This window comes from Heloderma suspectum, chromosome 5 (genome assembly GCF_057233095.1).
Source record: "Heloderma suspectum isolate Gila_16-S chromosome 5, 16-S_ref, whole genome shotgun sequence".
NCBI lineage: Eukaryota > Metazoa > Chordata > Lepidosauria > Squamata > Helodermatidae > Heloderma > Heloderma suspectum.
This window is the reverse complement of record NC_139462.1, coordinates 182,480,766-182,508,757: the sequence shown is the minus strand read 5'-3', so window position 1 is coordinate 182,508,757 and position 27,992 is coordinate 182,480,766. Positions and strand designations below refer to the sequence as shown.

General features: G+C 44.1%; 1 protein-coding gene and 2 pseudogenes across 1 annotated transcript in view; 2 read left to right on the top strand and 1 right to left on the bottom strand.

Annotated features, from left to right (window-relative positions):
• The window catches only part of LOC146344922 (ATP-dependent translocase ABCB1-like), a 66,526-nt gene extending 47,166 nt beyond the window's left edge, over positions 1 to 19,360 (bottom strand). The window contains exons 1-6 of the mRNA XM_084856063.1: positions 19,172 to 19,360; positions 14,762 to 14,868; positions 14,612 to 14,675; positions 7,539 to 7,686; positions 6,945 to 7,011; positions 546 to 737 (exon numbers count right to left, since the gene is read on the bottom strand). Coding sequence (XP_084712189.1) covers positions 546 to 737; positions 6,945 to 7,011; positions 7,539 to 7,686; positions 14,612 to 14,675; positions 14,762 to 14,868; positions 19,172 to 19,360 — 767 coding nt within the window. The remainder of the gene's footprint in view (positions 1 to 545; positions 738 to 6,944; positions 7,012 to 7,538; positions 7,687 to 14,611; positions 14,676 to 14,761; positions 14,869 to 19,171) is intronic.
• Positions 1 to 27,992, top strand: part of LOC146344920 (ATP-dependent translocase ABCB1-like) — a 216,791-nt pseudogene that overhangs the window by 113,337 nt on the left and 75,462 nt on the right.
• Positions 19,477 to 27,992, top strand: part of LOC146344921 (ATP-dependent translocase ABCB1-like) — a 71,055-nt pseudogene continuing 62,539 nt past the window's right edge.

Sequence of the window (27,992 nt, the reverse complement as noted above, 5' to 3'; positions counted from 1 at the left end):
GCGGGACCCACCAATTGTGGAAGGGAATCGGCAGAGCATAAGGGAATCAGCTGGGGCATAAGTGCTCCATTGGATACTGCCCAGTATAGCAGTAATCAGTAATGCTGTTGTGCTTTTTAGCTTTGGTTTTAAATATTTTAAATAATTTAACTGATGATTTCTTGTATTTGTAATTAACTGAAGTACTTTGGCCACATAATGAGAAGACAGGATACCCTGGAGAAGATGCTGTTGCTAGGGAAAGTGGAAGGCAAAAGGAAGAGGGGCCGAACAAGGGCAAGATGGATGGATGATATTCTGGAGGTGACGGACTTGGGGGAGCTGGGGGTGGCGACGGCCAACAGGAAGCTCTGGTGTGGGCTGGTCCATGAAGTCACGAAGAGTCAGAAGTGACTGACCAAATAAACAACAAATCTACTTTGGTAAAACACCTAGAAATATCTTTTGATATATTGATCCAACCCTACCATTCTATGATTCTATGATTCTATGATTCTAAGTGACAAGCAATATAGAAATGCATTAAATAAATAAATAAATCTTACTCAGTCAGTCTAGTATTCAATGTTCCAATCTGGGTATTATCAAACCAGCCCATCTCTTGGTGAAGTACAGCAAAAAAGAACTTATCACGTATTCTTGCTGTTTGTCTTGCAGAAGTGGCCACAAAGGTCCAAATTTCAATAAAGCTACAGAGCAAGACACCAAAGCCCATTCCGACATAGTAGTAAGCATACCTGTTGAGGATATGATGGGTCAATAAGGCGTTATAATTTATTCTTATGCTGCCTTTTGGCCAAAAGGCAGCTCACAAAGGTTAGAAAGGTGAGAAGCCTTCTCTTGGTCACATTGTTATACTGAAGAAAGGAAGTGGGTTTTCAATCTGTAAGACATTTGTTAATATTTGCACAAAGAATTCAAGGCAGACACACAAGGTTGGGTCCATAACCAAACATTTTAGTTAAGTAACAAATAGTATATAAAATGAGTAAATACAATAGAACAGCAAATTCAACGTAACTTGGAACTAAGTGAAAGATAACTGCAGATAACGTAGGCAGATTTAAATAGAAAAGCCTCTGTGGTGTAGTGGTTAAACCATTGAACTGGGACTTGGAAGACCTGGGTTCAAGTATCCACCTGGCCATGAAACTCACTGGGTGACTTTGGGCCAATCATGGACTCTCAGCCTAACCTACCTCACAGGGTAGTTGCGAGGATAAAATGGAGAAGAGCGGGATCATGTATGCCACCTTGAGCTCCTTGGAGGAAAAGGTGGGATATAAATGTAATGAATAAACAAACAATGCAATCACAGATAGGAAGGTGAGCAAAATTTGACCTGACAGTAAGATGGGGGAGAATCCAATGGGGCACTTACACCACACTTACACCACGCAAAAGGGGCGCTTCCCTTTTGTCCCACTGAATCTCTTCTGCAAGTGGTATGTACCACCGATTCTGTTGCGCAAGTGGGACCCACTGCTTACACAAGGGAGATTTAGCCCTTCCTAAAGGAAGCCCTGAAATGACTGGAGACGCTCATTTCTGGAAGGAGGGAAGTTTCCCGCCTCCCAGCTGAGCAGAGCAGAGCAGAGCAGGCTGCTCCAGCTGGTCCAGGGACTACAGAAGCAGGCAAGCTCCCAGAGAGCGAGCGAACAGAGCGAGCGAGCAGGGGGAGCAAACAGGAGTTGGCCAGGGGAGTTGCAGTGGTTGAAGAGACAAAGGAGACAAAGGAGACAGAGGCTAAGAGGTACGTGGGTTGCAGGAAGCCCAGGGGGCTGCCCTTTATCCTTCTGATTGGCTGTGAGCTCACCAGGTGCTTCTGAGAGCTCCAACTGAATTGGAGGGGTGTGGCCTGAGTACTCCCAGCAGCTGACTGGGCGGGAAGCTTCAGTCTGTTTCCCGCCTCCCAGCTGAGCAGAGCAGAGCAAGCTGCTCCAGCTGGTCCAGGGACTACAGAAGCAGGCAAGCTCCCAGAGAGCGAGCGAGCAGAGCGAGCGAGCAGGGGGAGCAAACAGGAGTTGGCCAGGGGAGTTCGGCAGGGGAGGTCAAGGGGAAGGCCCCTAACATTTTTTTTTAATTATTTTTATTTTTTATTTTAACTAACTTTTTTCCATTTATTTGTCTTGTAACACACACTTTCACACCAATGGGACTCTGCTTTTAACCTCTACTGAGTAGAGGAGCAGGCACAGGCTAGTCTAGAACAATCACAAAGCTAGACACAAAAAGGGAAAAGAGGCTATGGAAAGACAAGACTCTCCAGTGGTGGTGACCTGCAAGGTGTGTGCAATGTTTGTTTTCTTGCCTGAGAACAACATGGCCTACACCTGCAACAGGTGCAAGTTGATCACGCTGCTGGAGGAAAAAGTAAGTGGACTGGAGTGGCGACTGTCGACCCTCCGGGGAATAAGAGAACACGAAGAGTTCTTGGACAGAATGGGGGAACTACAGCAGCAAAGGGCAGACCAGAAGCTTGAAGAGCAACAGCAAGATGAGGCAGTGGGAAATGCTGAGGTGAAGAAAAATGGAATAGAGGATACTCCTTGGAAAAGGGTGACAGTTAGGAGAAGAAGAACTAGACGCCACTCTGCACCAGTGGAAGCAGTGGAGCTGTGGAACCGATTCCAGGTACTTGCGGATGAGACTGGAGGACAGCCTGCAGAGGAAGAATCACAGGGGAACCTGCATGAGAGTGAGCAAGAGGCTAAAGGTCAGTCAAACAGAGGCGATGAAACCCAGGCCTACAAGAAGAAGAAGAGAAGAGTGGTAGTAGTGGGAGACTCCTTGCTGCGTGGGATCGAGACCCAAGTATGTCGCGAAGACCCATGGACTCGCCAGGTATGTTGTCTCCCGGGAGGACAGATTAGAGACGTGACTGAAAGGTTGCCTGCGCTCATAAAGCCCACTGACAGGTATCCCTTTCTTCTCATCCATGTGGGAACAAATGATACCGCCAAGCGGAGCTACGAAGAGATCACGTCAGACTTTGAAGCTTTGGGAAGGAAACTCAAGAACTTTTGGGCCCAGATAGTTTTCTCATCCATCCTTCCAGTAGTTAGAAGAGGGATAGAAAGGGAACGAAAAATACTCCGGGTGAATGACTGGCTACGAAGGTGGTGCCGACGAGAGAGATTTGGATTCTGGGACCACGGGCTATACTTCCTGGAAGATGGGCTGTTTGCTAGGGATGGGTTACACCTCACAAAGACTGGGAAGACTGTGTTTGGCCACAGCATGAAGAACTTCATCAGGAGGGCTTTAAACTGAATCCTACGGGAAGGGAGATACAAAGTTGGGGGTAACAATGGACATAGGCGCATGCACTGTAATGGAGAGAACAGCTCTGATAGCGCCCAATAATAGTCTTCAGACACATGTAGGAAGAAAGCCAGACTATGAAGCACATAGTCTTCGATGTCTATATGCTAATGCCCAGAGTATGGGAAACAAACAGAACGAACTTGAACTCTTAATACAAGAGGGAAATTATGACCTGATAGGTATAACTGAGACTTGGTGGGATGACTCTCATGACTGGAATACAGCAATTGAAGGATATAACTTGTTCAAAAAGAACAGGAGGAACAGAAAGGGAGGTGGGGTTGCACTGTATGTGAAAAATACATATCTCTGCACAGAAATACAGGAAGAGGAGCTTGGTAGCCCCATCGAGAGCATCTGGGTTGAAATAAATGGAGCAAAGAATAAAAGGAACCTGGTGGTTGGAGTCTACTACCGGCCACTCAATCAAGGAGAAGACAAGGATGAAACGTTTGAAAAGCAAATAGCCACTGTTTTAAGGAAGTATGATGTAGTAGTAATGGGGGACTTCAATTTCCCCGATATTTGTTGGGAGACAAATTCTGCAAAACATGGCCCCTCCAGGAAATTCCTGACTTGTGTGGCGGATAACTTCCTCCTACAGAAAGTAGAGGAAGGAACTAGAGGATCGGCTATCCTTGACTTGATCCTAACCAACAGAGATGACTTAGTGGATAAAGTAGCAGTTGGGTGGGAGCTTTTAAAAAAGGAAATTCTCAAGGCAAAATTACAAACAATTCCAACAAGAAAAAAAGGTGGAAGACAACAGAAGAAGCCAATGTGGCTTCACAGAAAGCTTAGAGATGACCTGAATACAAAAAAGGACACATATAGGAAGTGGAAAGAAGGCCAAGTAACAAAGGAAGAGTACAGGCAGGTAGCACAGAATTGTAGGGATGGCGTCAGGAAGGCTAAAGCTGAGAACAAGCTGGGGTTAGCGAGGGATGCTGGAAACAACAAAAAGGCTTTCTTCAGCTACGTGCATAGTAAAAGGCAGAGGAAAGAAATGGTGGTTCAGCTATTCAATAAGGATGGCAAAACGATAACAGATGACAAAGAAAAGGCAGAGGTGCTCAATTCCTACTTTGGCTCAGTCTTCTCCCCAAAGAGGGTCTATGACCCCCCTGGCAAAGGTGAAGTACAGGCTGAAGGGGCAGGATTGCAGCTTGAGATCGACAGGCATATGGTCAAGGAACACCTCATTACTTTGAATGAGTTCAAATCTCCAGGGCCAGATGAACTGCATCCTAGAGTCATAAAGGAACTGGAAGAACTCTCAGAACCGCTGTCTATTCTCTTTGAGAAATCATGGAGGACGGGGGAAGTGCCAGATGACTGGAGGAGGGCTAACTTTGTCCCTATCTTCAAAAAGGGTAAAAAGGAGGAACCTGGGAACTACAGACCAGTCATTCTGACATCAATCCCTGGGAAAATTCTGGAGCAGATCATAAAGCAATCCATCTGGAAGCACCTTGACAACAATGCCGTGACTCGAAGCCAACATGGATTTGTCAAAAACAAGTCCTGCCAGACAAATCTGATCTCATTTTTTGATCAAGTAACCTCCCTTGTAGACCGTGGGAATGCTGTAGACATCATATACCTTGACTTCAGCAAAGCTTTCGACAAAGTGCCCCATGATATCCTGATGAGCAAACTAGCTCAAAGTGGGCTAGATGAAACAACGATCCGGTGGATCCACAGTTGGCTACAGAATAGGACTCAAAGAGTGCTTATCATTGGGACCTTCTCAAACTGGGGAGAGGTAACGAGTGGGGTACCGCAGGGCTCAGTCCTGGGCCCAGTGCTCTTCAACATTTTTATTAATGACTTGGAGGAGGAGGTGCAGGGAATGCTGATCAAATTTGCAGATGACACAAAATTGGGAGGGATAGCTAATACTTTGGAAGACAGAAATAAAATTCAAAGTGACCTGGATAGACTGGAGCACTGGGCAGAAAACAACAGAATGACATTTAATAGGGACAAATGCCAAGTTCTGCACCTAGGAAAAAGAAACCAAATGCACAGTTACAAGATGGGGGATACGTGGCTCAACCACACTACAAGCGAGAAGGATCCTGGAATTGTTGTCGATCACAAGCTGAATATGAGCCAACAATGTGATGTGGCTGCAAAAAAGGCAAATGCTACAGTAAAGTTACAGGAAGCCAGATTCCGGCTGAACATCAGGAAAAACTTCCTGACTGTAAGAGCAATACGACAATGGAACCAATTACCTGGGGAGGTGGTGGGCTCTCCCACACTGGAGGCCTTCAAGACGAGGCTGGACAGCCATTTGTCAGGGATGCTCTGACTTGGATTCCTGCATTGAGCAGGGGGTTGGACTCGATGGCCTTGTAGGCCCCTTCCAACCCTACTATTCTATGATTCTATGATTCTATGATAAGTCAGCAGAGCTCCCTTATGCAAGCTCTGCAAACCAGCCTCCTTCCAGAAATAAGCATTTCTGCTTGTTTCGGGTTGCCTCTGGAATAGGGATGTACGAAAGTTCCACCACGGATCTCGAGGAGGCCGAATGCCAGTGCATTCGGCCCCCCGAAATCGGTGGCGGAACGGCCCCCCGCCCCCCCGGGACGGGACTTAACTTAGGCGGATCTTCCTGGCGGCAGCAGCTCCGGCGGTGGCTCTGGCGGTGGTTCGGCAGCGGCGGTGGCCAGTCTTCCGACCAGCTGCCGCCGCCGCTGCCATTTCCAGGTTAAAAAAACAAAAAACAAAAAAACGTGATAGGCATAGGCTACGTAAAGATTTACGTAGCCTATCACAGCTAGATTTAAAAAAAACACTGTGATAGGCTACGTAAATGTTTACGTAGCCTATCACAGATGATTAAAACAAAAACAAAAAAAGCGCGTACGCAAATGGCGGCGCCCATGGGTACCGCCATTTGCATTCCTTATTTTGGCACGTCTTAGTCTACGTAAACATTTATGTAGACTAAGACAGCGAAAATAAGGGGAACACAAATAGCGTAGCATCTACGCTATTTGCATTCCCCTTATTTTCGCCGTCTTAGTCTACGTAAATGTTTACGTAGACTAAGACGTGCCAAAACAAGGAATGCAAATGGCGGCGCCCATGGGTGCCGCCATTTGCGTACGCGCATTTTGTTTTGTTTTTAAATCAGCCGTGATAGGCTACGTAAACATTTACATAGCCTATCACGGCTGACTGCAGGGATGCAAACGGCGGCAGCTACGGCCGCCGCCATTTGCGTCCCTGCTAGCCAGTGGCCGGATGTCCGGCTGCTGGCGGGGCCGGTTGGCGGCTCTGCAGAATCACTGCGGAGCACAGCCAGCCGGCCGGCCAGGATTCCGGGGGGGGGAGGAACGGAGCGCCTCCCCCCCCAGCAAGGATTCTGGGGGGAGGGACAGACGCCTCCCCCCACACCATCAGCATAATCCCCAAAAGGTAAGTGATTTTCATACATCCCTACTCTGTAAGCACTAAATCTCCCTTGCATAAGCAGTGGGCACCACTTGCAGAAGGGACTCTGTGGGGTGCAGGAGAATTAGCAGGGACATAAGCACCCCATTGGATACTGCCCCATCTTCCCAAAGCAATAATATGTATATAATATAAGTGTATAATTGTACCTGGCCATTTTAGCTTCTATATCTACAGCTGCTTGTGGACATGACGAGTTACTCATTTGTGCACCATCTGTAAAATAGTAATACTTGAATCAGGAGACTTTTTTTAAATCATCATCGTCTTTTACTCAGTACTGCAGTTTTAAGGACAAAAGCTTTGTTATTTATTTGTTTATTTGTTTATTTATTTATTTATTTTATTTAGCACATTTCAAATCCACCCAATAACTAATGCTCTCAGGGTGGATTATGAACAGTTTAAAAACTAAAATGGCATATAAGTGATTTTTGAGTCCAATGGTTTGCATGTTACAATATTTGGATTTGATACTTATAGGCCAGACCTAACTGCCATAACTGCCACTGGCTTCTTCCAAGACAAACTTTCAAGCTTCATTGAAGGTTAATTTCTCTTATTGTATCCTGAGCACCTGAAGAGGTATTTCACTGACTATATTTTATTAAGATGATATAAGAAAACTGGTCAATACTGATATCTTTTAAAGTCCTGTCCCCTCCAATGTCATTCTCAGTCTCTCCTGGTCTAGAAAGTCAGAATCCTAAAAAGGCAGTTGGGGGAAATGTTGTAATTTTTACCTGTAGACACATTGACACTGGTTCCCACAAAGCTGTTTGTCACATAGCCATAAATAACGATCTTAAGTGGCTGTCCTATTCCAGCTGCAGCAGCTGCGATAGACCCTACTATCATTAAAAGGATATCGAGTCCGTCTGCAAAGCTAAACTACATTGATAAAGAAAAACAGGGAAAATATGGATGAAATTATTGCAGAATGTTTATTCAAATTGTCTGAGACTTACTCAAAACTTTCAGATAAGCAGAAGTTGAATAAGTTGGATTGGTATGTCTGAAAGACTGAATGTATAGCTCAATAGCACAACTATAGGCCCTTCAATTGTGTTAGACCACAACTCTCATCATCCCCAGACAGCATCTGAAGCCCACCGAGTTAGGGAAAGCTCCGCAGAGCTTCCGATATGGGAAGGTCTGATATATGTTGCAAAGGCTTCCTAGGCTAAATAGTGTGGTGTAGGAAACCTTATCTGAGATGTGGCCAGCTAGAACTTGATCTACTACTGCTTTATTGTGTTATTGAAGTGCACTGATAACTGTTGGGGCACATTACACATTCGATATACCACTATCATAGTGTCATTTCCTGCTTTTTATTTCACATTATCCAAAATACCGCAAGAAATGTCATTGTGTGTCCTAGGAGGTATAAATATGCAAGAGGCATTACCATGATGTGATCATAATGATATGGCCTAGGAGTTAACAAAGGCAAAAGGCAGGCCACCTTTGCCATGGTAACTACAAAACTCAGAGAGGAAGATGGTTATTTGGAAGAGACAGCCCGGGGGGGGGGGGAGGAAAGGGGGTAGGGAAGTGAATAGTGTCAGCTGAAAGCTGTTAGCTGGTGAGAGAAAGGTGTCTGAAAGTCAAGTTTTGCCTGAGTGGATGGAAGAGGACCAGAATAGTAGGCCCAACAGCTACACACTGAGGAGAAAAGGACAGGCTGCTTATCTGTAATGGTAGTTCTTCAAGCAGTCATCTGTGCTTTCACACATATGGGTTCCATGCCTGCACAGAGCCTTTGTCAGGAACCTTCAACAGCAGAGAAGTTTAGGCAGGAAAGCTTGCCCTGTTATACTGCAGACGCTCAAGGGCCGCAGCTGTCACCTTCCCTCCCAGCTTCCATAGACTCCTGCCATGGCACAAAAACATAGTGAAGAAAGCAACTGCAGAGGGGAAGGATGGTGGGTTGTGTGAGAGCACAGGTGGCCACTAAAAGAATTACAGTGAAAAGTAAGCAACTGATCCATCTTCTTCATGGCCTCTGAGCATCAACATATGGGTGAATTAACAAGCTTTTCAGAGGTGGTGGGGCAGCCGCCGCCCGGAAGATCCGCCCCAGGTAAGTCTCATCCCGGGGGGGATCTGTGGAGGGGAGGGGGGGTGGCAGGCCGTTCCGCCACAGATTTCGGGGGGCCGAATGCACTGGCGTTCGGCCTCACTGAGATCCATGGTGGAATTCTCCGCCATTCCTACAGGGACCTAAAAGAAGCAGATGAGATTAAGATAAAGAATACACAGAAGAACTATACAGGAAAGATATTAATGTCCCTGATAGCCATGATAGTGCAGTCACTGAACTTGAGCCAGACATCCTAGAGGGTGAAGTCAAGTGGGCCTTAGGAAGCATTACTAACAACAAAGCTAGCGGAGATGACAGTATTCCAGCTGAGCTACTTAAAATCCTAAAAGATGATGCTGTTAAAGTGCTGCACTCAATATGCCAACAAATCTGGAACACTCAACAGTGGCCACAAGACTGGAAAAGGTCAGTTTACATTCCAGTTCCAAAGAAGGGCAATGCCAAAGAGTGTTATACAATTGCGCTCATTTCACATGCCAGCAAGGCTATGCTCAAAATCCTACAAGCTAGGCTTCAGCAGTATGTGAACCGAGAACTACCGGAAGTACAAGCTGGGTTTCGAAGAGGCAGAGGAACTAGAGATCAAATCTCCAACATTCGCTGGATCATGGAGAAAGCAAGAGAATTCCAGAAAAACATCTATTTCTGCTTCATTGACTATGCTAAAGCCTTTGATTGTGTGGATCACAACAAACTGTGGCAAATTCTGAAAGTGATGGGAGTGCCAGACTACCTTACCTGTCTCCTGAGAAGCCTGTACGAGGGTCAAGAAGCAATAGTAAGAACCAGACATGGAACAACTGATTGGTTCAAAATTGGGAATGGAGTATGACAAGGCTGTATATTGTTGCCCTGCTTATTTAACTTATATGCAGAGTACACCATGAGAAACGCCGGGTTGGATGAATCACAGGTTGGAATTAAGATTGCCAGGAGAATTATCAACAGCCTCAGATACGCAGACGATACCACCCTAATGGCAGAAAGCAAAGAGGATCTAAAGAGCCTCTTGTTGAGGGTGAAAGTGGAGAGTGCAAAAGCTGGTTTGAAACTCAACTTTAAAAAAACAAAGAACATGGCATCTGGCCCCATCACTTCCTGGCATATAGAAGGGGAAGAAATGGAAGCAGTGACAGATTTTATTTTCTTGGGCTCCAAGATCACCACAGACAATGATTGTAGCCATGAAATTAAAAGATGCTTGCTCCTTGGGAGGAAAGCTATGCTATGGCAAACCTAGACAGCAGAGTAAGAAGCAGAGACATCACCTTGCCGACAAAGGTCCATATAATCAAAGCTATGGTTTTCCCAGTAGTAACGTATGGCTGTGAGAGCTGGACTATAAGGAAGGCTGAAAGCCGAAGAATTGATGCTTTCAAACTGTGGTGCTGGAGAAGACTCTTACGAGTCCCCTGAACTGCAAGGAGGTCAAATCAGTCAATCCTAAAGGAAATCAACCCTGAGTGCTCATTGGAAGGACAGATGCTGAAGCTGAAGCTCAAATATTTTGGCCACCTAATGCAAAGAGAAAACTCCCTGGAAAAGTCCCTGATGCTGGGAAAGATTGAAGGCAAAAGGAGAAGGGGATGGCAGAGAATGAGATGGCTAGATAGCATCACTGATGCAATGAATATGAACTTGAGCACACTCCAGGAGACAGTGGAGGACAGGAAGGCCTGGCAAGCTATGGTCCATGGGGTCACGAAGAGTCGGACACGACTGAACGACTGAACAAACAAAAAACTGGACTGCTGAATGAAGCGACCAAGAGTCAGTGGCAGGACAGTATTCAACTCCAATACAGCTAGGGATGTACGAATGTCACTCACCTTTTACGAAAGTTGATTCGCGGTGGGGGGGAGGCGCCCCGTCCCTCCCCCCCAAAATTCTGGCCGGGGGGGAGGTGCCACATCCCTCCCGCCGCGAATCCTGTCCTGCTGGGACTGCAAATGGTGGCCATAGCTGCCGCTGTTTGTGTCCCTGCAGTCAGCCATGATAGGCTACATAAATGTTTACGTAGCCTATCACGGCTGAGTTAAAAAAAAACCCATGTGTACGCAAGTGGCGGTGCCCATGGGCGCCGCCATTTGCGTTCCTTATTTTGGCACGTCTAGTCTACGTAAACATTTACGTAGACTACGGTGAAAATAAGGGGAACGCAAATAGCGTAGATGCTACGCTATTTGCGTTCCTCTTATTTTCTCCGTAGTCTCCGTAAATGTTTACGTAGACTAGACGTGCCAAAATAAGGAACGCAAATGGCGGCGCCCATGGGCGCCGCCATTTGCGTATGCACAGGTTTTTTTGTTTTTTTTAACTCAGCTGTGATAGGCTACGTAAACATTTACATAGCCTATCACGGTATTTTTTTAAAATCTAGCCATGATAGGCTACGTAAATCTTTATGTAGCCTATCACGTTGTTGTTTTTTAAACTTGGAAATGGCAGCAGTGGCAGCCGGTCAGAAGACCGGCCGCCACCGCCGAACCGCTGCTGCCGCCAGGGAGATTCACCAAAGGTAAGTCCCGTCTCGGGGGAGCGGGGGGGCAGACCGTTTTGCCACCGATTTCAGGGGGCCGAATGCGCTGGCATTCCGCCTCCCCGAGAGTCGTGGCGAAATTCTATGACATCCCTAAATACAGCAGATCACAGTACTGAAGATTGTGAAGTCAATGGAGCTGATAGCACAGATGATCCCAAAGAGGAGACCGTATGCCGTGAAGTCAACACAGCATCAGTGGGAGCCAAAAGTGACATCAGTGGGGTGCAGATAAGGAGCAAAGATGAAGAAGTGCATTTGGTGGAGTCGACTGCCTGAAGAGTTTGCTCCCAGAGAACAGGTTTCAAACATGTAAAGCGATGGAGTTTTGCATGTTAGGGAACACTCTGACAATGTGAGCATATATCCATGACATCCAAGGCACAGCAAGCAGAGAGAGTGCCTGGGATTTACACGAAAATGGAATGAGAAGCACATTAGAGTATTATGCAAATTTTCATGAAATTGGCTTTGGTCCATCAGTGGCACACAGAGCAAGAAAAACAGAGTAAACAGTACTTGAAAACCTGGTTTTCAAAGGTCAAACTGCAGTTGAAATCACCTTACTTTGGGGTTGAGCCCCGCTAGTAGAAGTGAACATCATCAAAGCCATAGATGCTCACCCAGTGAGAGAGGCTTGCTCCTGCCCCTCTCCATGCTCTCTGCTCAGGGAAGTTTCATGGAGGAGTAATGTGGTAGTTTTCCCTAAATGCTCTGGAGCCAGCAGCAGGGCTGCTGCTGCTTCTGCCTCCACTTCCCAACCACTAACTAAGCCTCCTCCTCCTGGCCACACTTTTATGAATGGGAGATAAAGGCTAGATACTCTGACAGGTGAAAGCAACAAATACGCTATTCTGACACCCCCAAACAATGCTGTAGTGCTTTTATGAATGAGAAATGCAGGCTCACTTCCTTCCACAGCCCCCCCTTTCTGTGCTCAGGGATATGCAAGATGATACAACCAGTTACTTCCCCAATGTGGCATCTGTGGGCACCGTTTTGGCAAATTTGATCCCCAACCTGGCACTCTCGTGGAAAAAAATAACTTAGGACAAATACAGTTTAAAACTTATGAATCGAAAAGGCAGGCTAGGCAGTCCCAGTGGTAAAAGAGTGAATGGGGAGGGATGGAGTAACAACTGCACAATTGTTAATGGCAGAAATAGCGCTGTAGTGCATTTATGAATTGAAAAGGCAGGCTAGTTACTTCGGCTGGCGAAAGAGTGAATGGGGGGGAAGGGGCACCCCACCCCTGACCATGTCACTGCCATGTCACAGCCACATCAGAGGCACGCCCGGGATCTAATACAGAGGGACGGGTCATATTACAGCTGAACCGCCTGGGAGCTGCTTTAAGTAAGAAACAGAGGAAAAGGACTTTCCAGAAATGAAGCTTTTCCAGAGGGAAGCTGCTGGTTGGCTGAGGATTGGCAATTGCATCATGTGTAGCAAAGGTCCTCAAACTGCTTTCCCTCTGCACGAAGTTGCTCATGTAGATTGGCTCCCTGTCTGTGGGTGGCAATTTGCTCCTGCAGTTAGCGCACTTTCTGAAGGAGGCCCAAGAGCCTAAAGGCCAAGAGGCACAACAATGATGCTACCAAGAATGAAACACAACTGTAAAGTAGAGAAGTAACAAAAACAGAAGAGTAAGAAGAGAAAGAAAGAGGAGGAAAATCTGCTCAGCATAGTTTCCTCAGAGAGAGGAGACAGAGAAGATTCTTGATGCTGCTGCTGCTGCTGTGGCAATTAAAGGAAATCTGAGGAAAGGCGCCAAACTTCTGACCTTTAGGAAGTTGCTGATGAAGGCTCTGTGCAGGCACAGAACTCGTATGTGTGATGCACAGAAACTATGAAGAAGAACCTTCATCAGAGTGCAGCTGCTGGGCCTTCATTTGTTCTATCTGCCCTCAAGGCTGAGATCTCCCTTCATTCAGGCAGAGCTTCCATTTGACATTCAGGCAGGAACTTAGCTGTCAGACTGAACTCTCTCCAGCTAACAGTTTTCAGCCATCACTTTTCATTCCTTCTCTGTTGGGGCTTCCTTCCTCCCATGACCTCTCGCTCTTGGAGCAACTGGAATTAGTTCAAACACTGCCTTTGAAATGCAGCTTAACTTTTAGTTGGTCCATTCCTCATGTAAGGTTCACTCACTATGTGGGTATTCAAAAATGTATTTGGAAGGAACAACAACAAGGAACAGAACATCCATTATCTGCAAGAAATTAAATTGAATCAATACCATTCTTCTTAACAAGAGCAGACCCAGGTCCAGTCTGATGGTTGCCATCGTTACTGGTCCTGTATGGCAAGAAGGTTTGGCATCACACTTTCTTTACCCTTTAGGGCATTGTTGTTTGGTTGTTGTTGTTACTTTTTATCTGAAGTAAGCCAGCACTAAGTGGCAGAGACGGAAAGATACTTAATTTTCTTTTTCAGATAATCATCAGCATTATACAAGGAAGTATCTGTGTTTATATCTGCTACATATCAGACTATTGCCTCTCTATTTCATGGGGAGGGACCCGGGAAGACTTATATATGGGATTTGCCCAACTGATGACAATCCCCTGGCTAACTAGTAGCCTGTGTCCAACTTTTAGTTTTAGGAGCAAGGTTGAAGAGTATTCACTTGGTCAACTTCCACTCCAGGCCCAGCTGGGTTCTGGTACCAGGCAAGTCTTATTTCCAGAATTGTCACAGCACTTGTTGAATAGTTTCTTCACTGGTATGTTTGTATGATGGCAAGAGAGAAGCATTTAAATATCATCTTCCTAATTTGACAGACTTAAAAAACTCTATGCTAAAACAGACACATGTACCAACGTTTACTGGTAGTCCCAGTTTTGTTTTTCATAATGTGATATATACCAATATGCAATCACACCATAAAGCCTTGGGCCTGTTTGGATTTTATTCTCTCCACTTTATGTACGATCAAGATTTGCTGTCATGCATTTCCACATCACTCTTTCCCAGCTTCCCTCAGAGTGTATAAATATAACTTTCAGTTCAGAAAAAGGAGATTCTATTATTTCTATGTGTGTCAAGGGGAGCAAGGAGGAAGTACATGAAACTGAGGGATGCTCCTGTTCTAGATGGGGAGCGGTTAACATCTGAACTACCTCCCCCAAATGACAGACAGAAAGCAAATCAACAGATTATGCACTCACCAACTCAAAAAATCCAACCATGTTGATATTTTCCTTTCCTTTCTTTGACTTCTCATTTTCCTTTCTAAAAGGATTTAAGCCGAATATCAAGTTAACTTGATTTCATTTTTAGGGAAATCAAAGACATTGAAGAGCTTGAGTTAAACCTACCTTTTCTTGTTCTTTTTTAAATTACCAGTCTGCGCAGCTGTTTCATTCAGCTGGAAGGCAGGGTTGTCATAGCCGTTGCCTGGAAGCCCTATTGATGGGAAAGTTGGCTAGAATTAACACACAATAAATGTTTTGAGAACACTATATCTATCTATCTATCTATCTATCTATCTATCTATCTATCTATCTATCTATCTCCCACCCCCCATTGTGCATAAATAAATATATATGGAATTAAAAATGCAAGCATAATTGTTTATGTGATGTCATTCAGGAAGATCTACAGAGTACAGAGACGATTCTTCATTCATGAAAGTATTCCCATTTAACAAGATGTTTGAAAACACACTTGATTTGAATAATTCAGCTTAATCTCAAATGATTTCTCATACCTACAAAAAAAATTGAATGTGTGTGAATTTGTTCCTTCCAAGTCAGTGGCATGCATCATGTGTCAATGGGATGCTGGAAAGCTTATAGTTGTTTATCACTCAAGAATTTTCTATCTGCTAATAGGATAATAGAAGGTCTGCTGCAATCAGCTCTCACAGTGGAATTCACAGGATGTCCTCTCCACCATGGGATGATTTAAGTGATCCAGTTGGCCACACTCAGATGCAACAATTAGCCAGAGTCCCTTTATGAGTTCACGTGGCTCCTCCCAAAGAAGCCAACAATGGCTTATGACTCTGGCTTGTTTGGCGGGAGACAAGCCAGAATCTTCAGTTTAGACATCGCAACAAACAAACCATGGATGGAAGGACTGTGGTCTCACTCGTAGGAGTAGCTTCAGCAGCAGCAATTGAGCAGCATGCATCAGCATGCTACTTGATACTGAGAAGCCCGGGTTCCAGAAAATCCTGGCTTATCATGACATCCAAAACAGGCAGTGTGTTACTTACTTTCCCCATAAAAGCCCTTTTATCAATTGCAAGATGCAGCACTTCAGCAACAGATCTTCTGAAACTCCCCAGCCAAATAATTATGAAGAGAGTTCAGTTGGGTTCAAGATGGGGGATACTTGGTTTGAACTGAGAGTTCAAGATGGGGGATACTTGGCTCAACAACATTACAAGCGAGAAGGATCTTGGAATTGTTGTCGATCACAAGCTGAATATGAGCCAACAATGGCTGAATCTACACATAGCAGTTATACCGTTATCATAACTATTGGTACACATGACACTAATGGGCACCAATAGTTATGATAACGGTATGATAACGATGTAACTGCTATGTGTAGATTTAGCCCAGTGTGATGTGGCTGTAAAAAAGGTAAATGCTATTTTGGGCTGCATTAATAGAAGCACAGCTTCCAAATCCAGGGAAGTACTAGTTCCCCTCTACTCAGCACTGGTTAGGCCTCATCTGGAGTACTATGCCCAGTTCTGGGCACCGCACTTTAAGAAGGATGCAGACAAGCTGGAGAAGGTTCAGATGAGGGCGACTTGTAACTGGGCATTTGGTTTCTTTTTCCTAGGTGCAGAACTTGGCATTTATCCCTATTAAATTTCATTCTGTTGTTTTCTGCCCAGTGCTCCAGTCTATCAAGATCAATTTGAGTTTTGTTTCTGTCTTCCAAAGTATTAGCTATCCCACCCAATTTTGTGTCATCTGCAAATTTGATCAGCATTCCCTGCACCTCCTCCTCCAAGTCATTAATAAAAATGTTGAAGAGCACTGGGCCCAGGACGGAGCCCTGTGGTACCCCGCTTGTTACCTCTCCCCAGTTTGAGAAGGTCCCATTGATAAGCACTCCTTGAGTCCGATTCTGTAGCCAACTGTGAATCCACCTGATAGTTGTTTCATCCAGCCCACTTTTATGGGCTAGATGAAACAAATCTATGAAGAATTTTTAAATGCTGATAATAACATCAATGAAATCATCTTAAAACATCAAAATATTTTTGCTCTTATAGAAGTTTTAAAAGCCAAGTTTTTAACTTGGCTTTTTAAATTGTTATGGTTCTTACAGTTTATAAAGTCGTTTACATTTTTGACTACGTTGTTACTTGATTATGATTTTTATTCTTTGATAATTCTTGAAAATCACCTTGGGTGGTTTCAGAAAAGTGGTACAGAAATAAAATAAAATCAATCAATCAATCAATAAATGCAAGGATAAAAGTGGCCTGAGAGAACAAAATATCTTTACCTGGTCCCCAAAGGCAACAGAGCTGGTACCAGCTGAGCTTCCCTGGGATGAGCTCTGTGCATCCCAGGAGCTATGACTGACAACAACTTGTCACTGATCTCCACCCACCTCACTTCTGCAGGTGGTGGTAGCAGGACCTGGATTGCGGGATCTGGTACAGATCTCAAAGAATGGGCACATAGAGTCAAAACTAGTGCTTCAGATAATAACTAGAAATAAACTGGAAGCCAATGAAGATTTTTTAATACTGGCAAAGTCTATTCTATGCAGCCAGTTCCAGTTAATATTCCAGTTGCCAGATTCCAAATCAGCAGAAGTGACCAGATAATTTGCAAGGACATCCCTATGTAGGACACAGTGCAGCAATCAAATGTGGATGTTATCAGGGCATGGATGATTATGGGAAGAGTATCTCTTTCCAGAGGGGCCACAGCTGATGCCTAAGCTAGTAAAAGTATTTTGTACTATAGATGTCAGTTGGGTACCCAAAGTAAGGACTGGATCTAACAGCGCCCATATGCTGTGGACTTGATTCTTTAGGGGTATCAGGGATTCTAAGCCTTCCCACTGAGTAGTGAGGCAAGGCAACAGAGACTTACCGTACAGTCTACAAACTCTTTTATCCAGTAAATAGTACTTCTTTACACCTGTAGCATCTGCAAAGGCTGGGAGCTGCCTTCTGGGCCTAATTAGGTAATTAGGGCTCTTATTAAGGGAGCTACTAAAAGCAGGGCAGCTGCCTTTCAACCAATGGAAGGGTTTAAACAGGCTTTTTCTGGGCTCTTGCCTTCAGGCAGGATCCTTTTGACCCAATTTCTAATGGGCAGCCAACCTGGGAGAATGCCTCCTACTTCCTCTCAATCTTTCTGCTTAACTTGGTGGCGGGCTCTGGCATCTGTCAATTCTGGTGCTTCTTCCCCCTCTGACAGAGGCCAGGTTCCCATGGGGACGGGAAGGGAGAATCTCTGGGCTTGGCTTTCCTGCACAATTAATCCCTGGGGAGGTTCTTTGCTGTCTCTTGGAGAGTCTTGGAGAATGTATTTCCCCAGTCCCTGTCCCAGCTTGGCTTCTTCTAGCTCTGCCTCGGAATCTGAATCAGACACAGAAACCAAACCAGGGAGCCTGGCCCCAGTCCTGACAAGGGGGAGTAAAACCCTATCTGGAACAGGTTGAACACCATGGGCTTTTCTACATGAGGCATCATTCCCTTCTCATAGTTCCTTACAGGTTCTTTAGATGATGTGACCCTCCAATTTTGCTTCTGTGCCTAACCAGCACCTTCAGCAAGTTTTTTAGAGCATGGAAAATGCAGCATTTAATTGTGAAAGAGAAAGAAAGTGTGATTTCCTCTTGTGTATTTGTGCTATTCTGCATACCACAGCACCATACAGTGGAAAAGGAAAGGAAACACTCCTCGTGTAGTGCTCAGATCTCAGTTCTGTGACAAAACTGAAAGTAGATACAGGGTATTAACAGCCTTGTGTAGAAAAACTCCGTGTCTCCAATCTTTCAAGCCATCAAGCAAAAGTATATCAATCTTATCTGGATTAAGCTTGCATTGATTAGCCCCCATCCAGCCTATTACTAACTCCAAGCACCTGTTTAACTGTTGTACTGCCTGACCTAATCCTTATGAAAAGGAGAAAGTGGAGTGTCATCTGCAAACTCAAATCCCCAAACATTTTCTTCCATTAGCACCATTAGCTAGTTTCACAGCTATCATTCCAGTTGGTGCCATTAGCTGGCTTCACAGCTATCATTAAAACAAACAAAACAAGTCTCTAACCCTTCTAGAATCAGAGATACCAAGTAAAATGTGCAACTTCTGTTCTGCCCAATCTTTTTACACGAAACAAGACTGTACCGTCCTTTCAGTGTTTTTAGCCAGTGAGTGAAGTCACAGCAATGAGGGGACCATAGAGATTAAGAATTGTAGAGTGACACACCCATGATCCACAGAATGTTCTGGTTCATTTTGAACATATTGGAGGTGGGAGATTTTTGTTGGCAGAAAGGTATCTGCTGCCCAAAGCAAACAATTGAGAAATCCAGAATTTTAGTGTAGCTATGTGACTGGGAAGTGTCATGCCCACTCAAAAACACAAAGTAGCAGCCAAGGCAGGAATTTATGATGTAACACAACTCCTATTTCATTCAAAAATTCTTTTTTCCCCTGAGTTTGTAAACTTTCTGCTGTTAGTATAAATAAAGTCCACCTTCATTATTCCCATATTATGGAGGGGAGGGGGTCATACCTGGCCCTGGCCCAGCCAAGGACTTATCTCAGATGAGGACCCAAATCTTCCAGAGCCAGGGATCCCTGGGAGAATGGCTGAGCCCTTCAACTCTGGCACTGAATTGGAAGACTCCAGTATCCAAGCAGAGACCTCACCAGGCCTGTCTACAGACGCTGCCCTGGAAGGACCCTTGGGGCAGGTCCCCATCTCACCTGTCCCAGAACCACCCCTTTCCAAGTCAGAGGAGGAAGCCAAACTACCTTATCGCCCCAGAGAGCACAGACACCAGAAACAGTGTAAGAACTACAAGCTCCATGCACTCAATGTGCTGGCAGACTCGACTGATTTCATTTGTAGCTGCTGGACTAGTACCATCCTGGGTCTCCTACAGTGGAAGGAAGTCCACCTGCATTTGGAAGTTTGGTGAACTCCGGAGTCCTGTGGGCAATTTAAAGAGAACTGTCGATCAGGTAGATCAGTTTCCCTGATTAATGAATCAGTTTCCCTGATTAATGAACTTTGATTTTACTGTGCTTAATCATTTCCCTGTAATTGAAGAAGTCTCTGTGTGAAAGTGACTGGATTCCCTTTTGCCAGATGCTCTATTGCCAAAGTTAAGAGATACCTTAATGAATGTGCATCTTGAGAACATGCACAAATTTCTACATGTGTCTAGAGCAGCACATTTGGTAACAACATGCCACTCATTCAGCTGTCTAGCCGAAGGAAGTTGGGGGCTGGCGGAGGCCAGCGAATGCATAGGAAGAGTTGGAAAGGCACTTCTGCCCTCCCTGCCCCACCCCCAGGAATGCCCCATTTTCACTGCTCCATGCTGCTCTTACAAGTGCAGAGTGTGGGGCCGATCCACGCTGCCCATGAGGAAGCACAGGAGGGGGTGGAGGTTGGTTCTCAGGGAACCAACCTATCCTATGGCCATCTAGCCACTGACTAGCAGCCATAGGATTGCGCCCTTAACATAGTATGGCGTTCAGTCCTCAAGAAACCTTCCCAGCTCAAATTCAGCCCTCAGATGCATGCAGAAGGCTCAAGCTAAAAGAAAGTCTCTGTCTGACTTTTGTTTCACTCAGACCCCCAACCTGCCTTCCATTTTTTCCAGATGTTTCCATTTTTTCCAGGCCTCCACAGCTCTAGGCTTATCCTCAGGAAAATGGGCACAGGATTGCAGCTTTAGACTTTTTTCAACATATTTTCTTAAGTGAACCCAAGGCAGCTCCTTCTCCTCTCCATTTTATCCTCACAGCTACCCTGTGAGGTAGATTAGGCTGAGAGTCAGTGACTGACCCAAAGTTTCCTAGTGAGCTTCATGGCTGAGTGGGGACTAGAATCTGCCCTTTGTGCATTAGTGAGGTGGGATTTCTAGCCCCAAGAGCACAAATGAAGAGGGAGGGGGACCCCACACACTTGCCTATATAAAGCACACACACAGCCACTTGAGCATAAGCAGATACTCAATAACCCTACAGGAGTCTTCAAATTATTTATAAATGTATTTTTACTTTTTACACTGTAATGTTAAAATCCAAAAGACAGAAGTGTTTGTGACATTGCAATCCTATATGACCTTACCTGGAAGTAAGCTGCACTGTACTCAGTAGAGCTTACTTCTCAGTAGACAGGAATAGGATTGTGCTGCTAAGCAGCCAAGAATTTCTAAGGCTGTAGTATTATGTAGTCTTATACATACCAGATAATGAGTTCCACAGCACAATGATTTTAGTAGGCATACATAGGATTGCACAGATATTCATGCTGGTACCCTCCTGGGCAGATGTGTGTGTGATAAACAAGTGGTTTAAAGATTTCTTCAGATCTGTGGAAGAATTTTTGCTGTTGGATGGCTTCAGAAGTCATCAAATAGCCCCATATCGAGTAGAGATGTAAGTTGTCATGCCTTCTTCCCCACATTAAAGGGACAGGAGCCCTATCCCCTTTTCATCTGGACACCCTGTCCCCTGTCCCACCACCATAATTCAACCCTGCATTTCCTCACCTGTGATCATCTGGTGAACTAGATGTTGCTTAAAACTGGAAGCCCAAACTTGATAAGAGTTTCTTCAGCTGCCAAGCAAAAGTCCTTGAATGCTTTCACCGAGGAGTTTTCGTCTTCTAAACCTTGTCTATCCCCTTGTAGCTATAGAGGAGACATGCCCAACAGCTTGGTCTCTTCCCCTAAGGTTGGGTTTCACAAAGGGACAAAATTTGAAGGTTGTTCCTAACAACCCTCCCTCAAGATGGACATGGAGAGAGAAGTCCACAGCCTAAACTCAGACTGGATTATTCTGTTAATTCTTGTTCAGCTCAGTTGTGAGCTTTGAGTAGTCTTATAAAATGTAAATGTCAAGAACGGCTTTTGAAAGACTGATATATAGGAGCAACTGATCCCTCAATAAACCTGTTATCTTGAGAATGTAATTGAATCTTTAAACTCAACAGTAATTAACTCTGTGCCTCAGGAGCTTCCCTGTTTCTAATTTGACTAAGAAGGCAGAAGCCTGGATTTCTCTCTTGGATCAGAGGGGCAGAACAGCAAAGGAATCCAACAGCAGAACTCTTTTTAAAGAAACTATGGTATCCAACATTTTTTTCAGTCTTCTTCAGAATTCACACATGGAAGCACATTTCTGTATGCAGTCAATGCAGCTGCAGATACATCTCCACACCCACTCCATAATTATTATAAAGTCTCACTGAACCAACTTGTATCTTTTGGTGTAAATGGGGATCCATGGCCACTGGATCAGAGCCATTTAGGTCAATATTAGAAAATCCAGAAAGAGTGGGCAGTATTAGCAATGATGCCTTGATATGAGTAAAAAAATTTAAAACAATAATAACAACAACAAATTAGTAAAATTAATTAAGTCACCTGAGTTCCCAAACTAATTTGAAGTAGGGATGGGAGAACCAGGGATACTCAAATTCACCAAGATTCTCCGAACTCCACTTAGAACCATAGAATAGTAGGGTTGAAAGGAGCCTACAAGACCACTGAGTCCAACCCCCTGCTCAATTCAGGAATCCAAGTCAGAGCATCCCTGACAGAGGGCTGTCCAGCCTCATCTTAAATACCTCCAGTGTGGGAGAGCCCACTACCTCCCTAGGTAATTGGTTCCATTGTCATATTGCTCTGACAGTCAGGAAGCTTCTCCTGATGTTCATCTGGAACTTCATAGTTCATCTTTCTCCCATTACTGTTTGTGACCTGTTTTTCTTTTTTGTTAAGAGTGTCCATTTTCACCCACTTTTTTCAAAAGTGCACATCCCCCCCTTGCATTGACTTAAACCTGAAAATGTCTAATTTTTGAGAAATGCACATTTAAAAGTGTGCTTTTTAATATGCATTTTTGAACAAGATTGCAAATTCAGGAATTTCCAACTTTTTGTGTGTGGGGGGGTGAAACGTGCTCCTGTTTGTGTTGAGGTTCAGGACCACAAATGGGATGAGTTCGAATTATTTGCAAACTGAAACAATATTCTCATACATCCCTAATTTGAAGCTTGATAAAAGGCTGAAAGTAGAGCTGAAATGAGATGTCGCAAATTAATGAAATTCAGGCTGCACCCTTATACCCTCATACCTGGACATAAATCATACTGAATTCAATTGAACTTGCTTTTAAATAGACCAGTACAGGATTGCACTGTCAGGAAAATCCCCCATTTCACCCAAATTCACTATGAAAGGTCAAAGTTTAAATTCATAATTTGAATAGCAAATCAGGCATTCAAAAATCTTGTTTAGATTTACTTATGGATTAAATTGTTCATAGTTCTGACAAAATGTGGTCCACTGGAGAAGGAAATGGCAACCCACTCCAATATTCTTGCCAAGAAAACCCCATGGAACATATCACAAGGCTGAAAGATATGACGCCGGAAGATGAGCTCCCTCAGGCCGGAAGGTGTCCAATATACTACTGGGGAAGAGCAGAGGGAATTTCCAAGTAGCACCAGAAAGAGTGAAGCGGCTGGGCCAAAGCCGAAAGGACACTCAGCTGTGGATGTGTCTGGTGGTGAAAAGAAAGTCCGATGCTGTAAAGAACAACATTGTTTAGGAACCTGGAATGTCAGATCAATGAATCAAGGTAAGCTGGAGGTGGTCAAAATGAGATGGCAAGATTGAATATCGACATCTTGGGAATCAGCGAACTCAAATGGAGAAGCATGGGCGAATTTAATTCAGGTGACCATTATATCTGCTACTGTGGGCAAGAATCCCTTAGAAGAAATGGAGTAGCTCTCATAGTCAACAAAAGGGTGGGAAAAGCAGTATTGGGGTACAATCTCAAATATGATAGAATGATCTCAGTACAAATCCAAGACAAACCATTCAACATCACAGTAATTCAAGTCTATGCCCCAACCACTGAGGCTGAAGAAGCTGAGGTTGATCGGTTCTATGAAGACCTACAACACCTTCTAGAACTAACACCCAAAAAAGATGTCCTCTTCATCATAGGGGATTGGAATGCTAAAGTAGGAAGTCAAGAAATCACCAGGATAACAGGCAAGCATGGCCTTGGTGTACAAAATGAAGCAGGACAAAGGCTAATAGAGTTTTGCCAAGAGAACATGCTGATCATAGCAAACACTCTTTTCCAACAGCACAAGAGGCGACTCTACACATGGACATCACCAGATGGTCAATATCGAAATCAGATTGATTATGTCCTTTGCAGCCAAAGATGGAGAAGCTCCATACAGTCAGTAAAAAGAAGACCTGGAGCTGACTGTGGCTCAGATCATGAGCTTCTTGTTGCAAAATTTCGGCTTAAATTGAAGAACGTAGGGAAAACCACTAAACCATTCAGGTATGACCTAAATCATATCCCTTATGAATATACAGTGGAGGTGAGGAATAGATTTAAGGGATTAGACCTGATAGACAGAGTGCCTGAGGAACTATGGACGGAGGTCTGTAACATTGTTCAGGAGGCAGCCACTAAATCCATCCCAAAGAAAAAGAAATGCAAGAAAACAAAATGGCTGTCTGATGAGGCTTTACAAGTGGCTGAGGAAAGAAGGGAAGCAAAAAGCAAGGGAGAAAGGGGAAGATATATCCAACTGAATGCAGAGTCCCAGAGAATAGCAAGGAGAGAAAAAAGGCCTTCTTAAATGAACAATGCAAAGAAAGCAAGGAAAACAATAGAATGGGAAAGACTAGAGATCTTTTCAAGAAAATTGGAGATGACGATTCTGGTCTCCCCCAGAAGAATCTGCCAAATATTATTTCCATGTTTACATATGCTTCCCTCCCACCCCCCCTTACTCCGGTAACCTCCTCTTACAACTGGCCTATATTTCCGAATGGCCACATCATTTGTCAGCACAGTTCCTTCCAAATACATGGGTCTTTAAATGGAGTGGTTGGTGCCATCTTGAGGGATTCAATGAGATATTTTGAAAAATAGTCTATGATCCTAGTAAAATTATTGGCCATGATGCCCACAGGCAAAGAGTAGCTTCTACTGAAAAAACACCTTTAACTATAGGGGGGAAATCTAGAAATATATCATATTCAGATTTGAGTATATGGTGACAAAATAAGATGACAGATGCAGCATGTACTAGGTGAAATAGAAGTCAAAGAGATGTGAAAATAAACTTGATACCATGACAATACTTTGCCAAGGAACATACCATGCTGAGTTATTGGGGAGGGAGTGGAAGTGGGCAATGAATTTTGCAGGGTACGTTCTTGCATCATATAATAGTTTAGTTTTGAGATAGCTGTTCAATAGAATGCTGTAGAAGCTAATGGATGGACAACTGAATGCCCGTGAGCATGATCGTTACCATCAAGTCATATTTGTTAGTGACAAGCTGTGTATGGTGGCCACATTCAAAAAGGGATAGGGCTCCTGCACTTTTAATAGCTGCATAGAAAAGAGAATTCAGCAGGTGTACAACAACAACAAAAAAGCTTGTCATGCCGGCTACCACAGATCAGCTGAGGAGGGGGACAGAAAAGCCCTGAAGCCTCAAGAAGCATTTAGATGTAGTTTATGCATTTGACGCTGAGGAATGGGGCAATGAACCCTACTCTGGGCAGAACCACAGCCTCGAGAAGCACTCAAATGTAGCTTGTGTATTTGACTCTATGGCAGCACACTGACACAAAGACAGGACATATTTTCTGGCTTTAGAAAGAGAAATAATGTTTAATAAATGAATAACAAATGTTTAGAAAGAGGGACAATGAATAACAAATATATATACTGTTCAACCATGTACAGAATATCTTGTGTTTTATTTATTGAATTTCTTAATCACCCATCTAGCCGGTCACCCGGCCATTCTGGGCGATGTACAGTTTTAAAACAATAAAATTCTACTTTAAAACATCATATTTCTAAAATTACCCTAACCCACCCCAAATGCCTGCCTGAACAGCAACATTTTTAATGTGTGGTGAAAGCTCATTAAAGAGGGGGCATGGTGGAGTTCCCTAGGGAGGGAGTTCCACAGGGTGGGGGCCACCACAGAGAAGGCCCTCTCCCTCGTCCTCCCCACTGCAGCTGCTATGATCTTGAGTTGACAGTATACACATAGCTTTGTGTGTGTGCCCACACACACATGAGTTGTATGTGCTATATTAAAAAGTTATCTTTCATGTAGACTGAATTCTATTAATAAAGGAGTATGCAAGCTACACCTACTGAAATTCTTTCTTCTACCCAACCATTAAAGGTGCAAGATCATCTTGACACACATACATGCAAAGTATCTGCCACCTTATGTATAATTAAGAAAAAATTCAGGAAACTCAAAATTCATTGAATATGCAGAACGTTCCTCCCCTTGTGGAGTTTCCCCTCTGTAAGCTAATTTACATGTGCTCGGTTAATGCCATCCACACATGCTGTCAATCTCACATTGTATTTGCACAGAAAGAGCAATCCCAAAACAGTGCCCATCCCTTTAAAATATAACGTGAGGGCGCCTCACACATGACACTTTTTCTATATAGAAATAACCCCTATGCCTTATTGTGCCATTACTGCAGGCATTGAGATGCTGTTTCACACAGCTATGTGAATCACAACAGACATCTGGGCATTTTTCAAACATGGCTGGGAGGAAATTAGCCAAGTAGAGGAAATGCCATGAGTGAAATAGCCCCAAGAGGCATACAACCCTGAATCAAGTGTTTCAGGTTTCTCACCCACTTTTTAAAACCTTAGAATGCACAAAGTCATTGAAAGGGAACTTCTCTGAGGCAGTGCTTGGTTCTTAGCAGTGAGGCTTTGAATTCAATGGTTTACCAGTTGCAGTTTGATCCATATTTTCATGCTAAACTAACCTTATGGGGAAATCCAGTTTTGAAAATAGACAGGTGATCTTTTATGGGGAGGGCTGACAATTGAATGTATACGTTTGATCAGCTAATAGGTTTGGACAATGAATTCCTGCCATTTTCAGTATTGCAGATTAGATATCATTTATTGTCTAGTACTAGTTGGCAGTATATTCAGCTTCAGCATTTGCTGGACTGTATATATGGTCCATCAGTGATTAGTGTTTCAGCACTTCCTGCACAGAGGAATTAATTAGTTCTAAGAGCTAAGCCTTATGAAATGAAACTCAACATTAAAAAAACTAAGATCATGGCATCTGGCCCCATCACTTCCTGGCATATAGAAGGGGAAGAAATGGAAGCAGTGACAGATTTTACTTTCTTGGGCTCCAAGATCACCACAGATGGTGACTGTAGCCATGAAATTAAAAGACGCTTGCTCCTTGGGAGGAAAGCTATGGCAAACCTAGACAGCATAGTAAGAAGCAGAGACATCACCTTGCCAACAAAGGTCCGTCTAATCGAAGCTATGGTTTTCCCAGTAGTAATGTATGGTTGTGAGAGCTGGATTATAAGGAAGGCTGAGCGCCGAAGAATTGATGCTTTCGAACTGTGGTGCTGGAGAAGACTCTTACGAGTCCCCTGGACTGCAAGGAGGTCAAATCAGTCAATCCTAAAGGAAATCAACCCTGAGTGCTCATTGGAAGGACAGATGCTGAAGCTGAAACTCAAATATTTTGGCCACCTAATGCGAAGAGAAAACTCCCTGGAAAAGACCCTGATGCTGGGAAAGACTGAAGGCAAAAGGAGAAGGGGACGGCAGAGGATGAGATGGCTAGATAGCATCACCGATGCAATGAATATGAACTTGAGCACACTCCGGGAGAGAGCGGAGGACAGGAAGGCCTGGCGTGCTATGGTCCATGGGGTCACGAAGAGTCGGACATGACTGAACAACAACAACAAGAGCTAAGCCTAGAATAGTTGTCTATAAAAGTCTTTTGGAATGTAGTAAAGTAGATGTTCCGAAGGTCAGAGATTTATTCATTCATCTCATTTCATTTCTATACTGCCCAATAGCCAAAGCCCTGTGGGTGGTTCACAACAGTTCAGAAGATTAAATACAACATAAACATTTAAATATATAAAATTTAAAATACAATGTTAACAGCTAAAAGAAATTGCAATAAAATGCTAGACCTATTTAAACAGCTGGCATAAATGTTCCATCATATGCCATTAAATGCCTGGGACTAATGGGCAGTCTTAACCTGGCAGTGATGACAGTGTTGGGTCCAGGCAGGCCTCAGTGAGGAGATCATTCCATAATTGGGGGTCCACCAATGACCACTGTAAAGACCCTCTCCCTTGTTGACACCTTCCAAGACTCACTTGGAGGTGGCACACAGAGGAAGGCTCAGATGTTGACCGTAGTGTCTGAGTACATTCAGGTCAAGCAAGGTACTCCATCAGGTATTGGCACTCCTTGCCACTGAAGCCACCTAAGCCTCAAGTGACAGT